Genomic DNA, 2,265 nt, shown 5'->3' on the forward strand with positions numbered 1-2,265 from the left:
TCAAATGCTCGCGCCGCGTGCCTCCAGCCCTGGTCCGACAGTCTGACCGAAAAGTTAACTTTGTAGATAGCCTTGTCGGTATGTTATGACTGGATTGCGATTACTTGTCCATGCGCTTAGCCTTTACCCTTCTAGATTCGTCGACACATATCGTTGAAGCCATTTGGCCCCTCTCTTCTGTCGCCTGCCGAAACGAGCTTGGAAGTAGGGCCATTCTTCCTCTGCGCACATTCATTCAAGAGACTTTGCGTCGGTCACGAACAAGCTACTCGACTCTGCAAGTTGCTCTCTATTATTTAATTCTCATCAAGCCCCATGTGCCGAAGCACAACTTCACCATGGAACAGCCTGAGGACCGACACGCCGACCGCGCCCTTCAGTGCGGTCGTCGTATGTTCCTCGCGGCTCTGATCCTTGCCTCAAAGTATCTTCAGGATAGAAACTATTCTGCCCGGGCCTGGAGCAAGATTTCGGGGCTTCACACTCAAGAGATCAACCAGAACGAAATCGCTTTTCTCCATGCAGTCAATTGGAAGATGCATATCGTTGACGAGGTCTTCCAGCGATGGACCGACATAGTTCTCAAGTACACGCCTCCTCCGTCTGGCCCTCCTTCTCCCGGAGGTGTCTCCCAGATTGTGTCCCAGCAGGTCGTAGATTGGAAGCGAATCATCTTGGGACTGAATCCAGAGTTGACGAATCTCGCCACATTGATTCCTGCGAATCCTGCTATTCCTAGGTCAAGTGATCTTTGTGCTTTGTCTCCTCGCAGCATTCTCAATATGCCCCATCAAGCTCAGATTTCATGTGGCTATGAATCTGCGGAGGCCACACCAACTCCCAAGCCCTACAGTGCTCCTATGGCTATGGAACCAGCGGCTGTAGGATACACCTGTAGCCGCGCGGCCCCTAGCCTGGGTATGCTGCCAACTCCTCGACTTACCCCTCAGAGCAGTGGACTCTGCACTCCTGCAGCGAGTGCCGCTTCCCACATGCTTAATAAGTCTTCTGCGATGGGTTTGGCCATGGCTCAAGCCAACAATGTGAATACATCTCAGTACCTCGATCGTCTCCCTGCCGCCATGACATCGTCACCTCAAGCCTATTGTCCTACTCGTCGATCTTCCCTTGCTACTTCAGTGTCAACAGCTTCCTCACCCGAATCGATGATTTCGGACTCGTCGCGTTCCTCGCGCTCTTCTTCCATCTCATCTTCTTCATCGCTTGTTAGCGCGACCCTCAGCTCTTCCAGGCTGGGTATGCCGTCGCGATTTCGAGCGTCGAAATCATGTAACGAGAGATTGAGCCAGAAGCCGACAGTCCCTTCGGTTCCAGAGGATTATGATGTGCACTGCGATACGTCCTCTCCCGAGTCTTACACCGGCCCGGTTGGCAAGCTCGTGGACCTGTCTCTGGAATCTTCCTTGGCGAGACGACAGCAGGAACTTGACGATATAGCTCGCGATTCTGATGCCGCCCGTGCTTTACAGGAGCTTCATAATTATCGCGCAGCTGAGTTAGTGCCCGCAACAGCCCCTAGAAGTGGCACGAAGCGAACTAGAACCGCCTCTATGGACAACTGCCTTCAGGAGAACGTTCGCGAGATCCTTGGTGGTCGTTATTCTACCCAGCATTCTGTCTGGCCTGATACGTTGGTTCGCACTCGAGGCATTACCTCCGAGTCGAATCTCCAGATCCCCGTCCGTCCTAGCTTGCCTGGCACCGGCAAGCGAGTCTGCTGCTCTGCCGAAGCGGCTCAGGGCTACGAAGTTTCGTCTGTCCATCCTGCTATCGGCCTTCGGGGACCTGGTTTGTTGGAGGGTATTCTCAACTAAACCCTATCACACGTTGGTGACGATATTCTCTGTTTCCAACTTGATGCCCTGTCGATTATAGATAAGCTATACACGACTTGAAAGTCAAGAAATAATGTCGAATCAAGAAAATTCTCTTTGTTAAATATATTGATGTGGTGGCTGGAAGAAATGGAGTCTTTTGCCAAAAGGCCTTTGATACCACATATTTGAGAGATCACAGTTATGCTGTATAAGCCTCTGCTGTTCTCTCGGCTTTGGGCCGAAAAGCGTGTTCATTTGCCTGCATGTCTGGGATGGGCTACGGAGAAAGAGTGATGGCGGCGACTGTCTGTTTAACAAGGGGCCGTTCGGTGGTGAAGAGTACATATCTTGTATGACTAGGACGACGCTGCCTTTTTTTGTTTGTACTTGTTACTTATTTGGCCTTTACTTCGTTTGCTGCCAAGGT

At 51.5% G+C, this 2,265-nt stretch overlaps 1 protein-coding gene across 1 annotated transcript; it reads left to right on the forward strand.

Moving 5' to 3' along the window:
- Nucleotides 1–110: 110 nt before the first annotated feature.
- On the forward strand, nt 111–1,835 carry FOXG_03139 (uncharacterized protein; the record flags this gene model as incomplete). Its single annotated transcript, XM_018380713.1, has 1 exon — nt 111–1,835. One exon carries the CDS (start codon nt 111–113, stop codon nt 1,833–1,835), a length of 1,725 nt encoding a protein of 574 aa, XP_018237042.1.
- Between the last annotated feature and the right edge of the window lie 430 nt (nt 1,836–2,265).

Source organism: Fusarium oxysporum, chromosome 8 (assembly GCF_000149955.1).
Source record: "Fusarium oxysporum f. sp. lycopersici 4287 chromosome 8, whole genome shotgun sequence".
In the NCBI taxonomy this organism is placed as follows: domain Eukaryota; kingdom Fungi; phylum Ascomycota; class Sordariomycetes; order Hypocreales; family Nectriaceae; genus Fusarium; species Fusarium oxysporum.